Raw genomic sequence first — 1658 nt, 5'->3', positions numbered from 1 at the left:
AAGAAACAGCCTCAGTGCAGACTGATGAGTCTTCAGTAAGACAGTTCTACCAGAGTGCTGTGGACAAGGCCTTACGAAGTCCAAATGGACATCTGGACATGTTTCTTCGCTTCCTCCTTGGTCTTTCGATGCCATCCAATCAGGATCTCCTACAAGGCCTGCACAGACAAACAGGAATCAGCTCACAGATAAATCAGGAAGCAGTCAAGTACATTAAAGAAAGAATGAATGGCACTCTCTCTCCTGAAAAAAGCATGAATCTACTCCACTGTCTGAATGAATTGAATGATGACTCTATAGTGAAGGAGGTCCAACATCACCTGAGTTCAGGACACCGGTCCAAAGTTAATCTCTCTCCTGCTCAGTGGTCAGCTCTGGTCTTCATCTTACTGTCATCAGAAGCAGATCTGGATGGGTTTGACTTGAGGAAATATTCAGCTTCAGAAGAGGCTCTTCTGCAGCTGCTGCCAGAGGTCAAAGCCTGCAAGAAAGCCCAGTAAGTATCCATTTTAATCCTGGCAAGACATTGCTTTAAAGTATTTATTTCAAAAGTTTGGAAAGTTCACTGCTATTCATGTCTTTCCAGGTTGGGTGGCTGTAACCTCACAGAGAGAAGCTGTGAAGCTCTTTCCTCAATTCTAAGTTTCCAGTCCTCCAGACTGAGAGAGCTGGACATGAGTAACAACAACCTCCAGGACTCAGGAGTGAAGCTGCTTTGTGTTGGACTTGGGAGTCCACACTGTGTGCTGGAAACTCTCAGGTAAGCTGACTCTTTGTTTCAGGAGATTTGGATATTTCACAACAACTGTCATTATTTTATAGATTAAACATGTTGTTACTTTTTTGGTGTAAGCCCTGAAAGAGAACAGTAGAGTAGACTTGAAACACACACTTCATAAGTCAGAAAAATATGACTTTATCTATGATTGTCCATCATAGCAAAAAAGACAGAAAGTCAATGTGTTTTGTTCTTTTTTAAAACTGAGTGAAGAAAAGCCAGTTTGTTTGTTTTTTAACTACTTTAACTGAAATCAGAATCTGTTAATTTGACTGCATGTACATCATCAAATTCAGAGCAGTTCATTACAATGATGTGACATGTTGTATGTTTGAAGGTTGTCAGGCTGTCAGATCACAGGAACAGGCTTCACCTCTCTGGCCACAGCTCTGCGCTCCAATCCCTCCTATTTGAAAGAGCTGGACTTGAGCTATAATCATCCAGGAAACTCAGGAATGAAGCTTTTGTCTGCTCTAAAGGAGGATCCACATGTGAAACTGGTCATACTCTGGTAGGAAAACAGGAAATAAAGCTAAAATATATTTTTTTCTCCAGCATATTGTAAGGTAACCACTGATCTGATTGCCAGTAATACAGTCTGTATGTCCAGTTAAGTGGGCAGCTGTGTGGGTGAATGACTCAGAACCAATCACAGTTAAAACACGAGGAAGGATACACAGCTTGAAGGAGAATGTAACAAATACATAAGGATTGGACCCTCGATACTGACGTTTCAAGACTGTGTCAATCAAAACACCAACATCATATGACCATGGCTAAGTGAGGTTTGATGTGTTTAACCCCAGATCTGACAGGTGCCTTTGTGATGGTTCTGGGTCTGTGATCCAGTTTATAGTTTCGTTTTGCTGCTTCCTGCTGC

At 41.7% G+C, this 1658-nt stretch overlaps 1 protein-coding gene across 1 annotated transcript; it reads left to right on the top strand.

Moving 5' to 3' along the window:
• Positions 1-6: 6 nt before the first annotated feature.
• LOC102197947 (NACHT, LRR and PYD domains-containing protein 3-like) lies at positions 7-1293 on the top strand. The gene is made up of 3 exons (XM_013908138.1): positions 7-496; positions 587-760; positions 1116-1293. Exons 1-3 carry the CDS (start codon positions 99-101, stop codon positions 1291-1293), a joined length of 750 nt encoding a protein of 249 aa, XP_013763592.1. The 5' UTR covers positions 7-98.
• Positions 1294-1658: the final 365 nt, after the last annotated feature.

The sequence above is a fragment of the Pundamilia nyererei genome, unplaced genomic scaffold, assembly GCF_000239375.1.
Source record: "Pundamilia nyererei isolate P.nyererei 1_Seehausen unplaced genomic scaffold, PunNye1.0 scaffold01559, whole genome shotgun sequence".
NCBI classification, from domain to species: domain Eukaryota; kingdom Metazoa; phylum Chordata; class Actinopteri; order Cichliformes; family Cichlidae; genus Pundamilia; species Pundamilia nyererei.
Note: the sequence above shows the minus strand (reverse complement) of the source record. Positions and strands in the feature narration are given on the sequence as shown.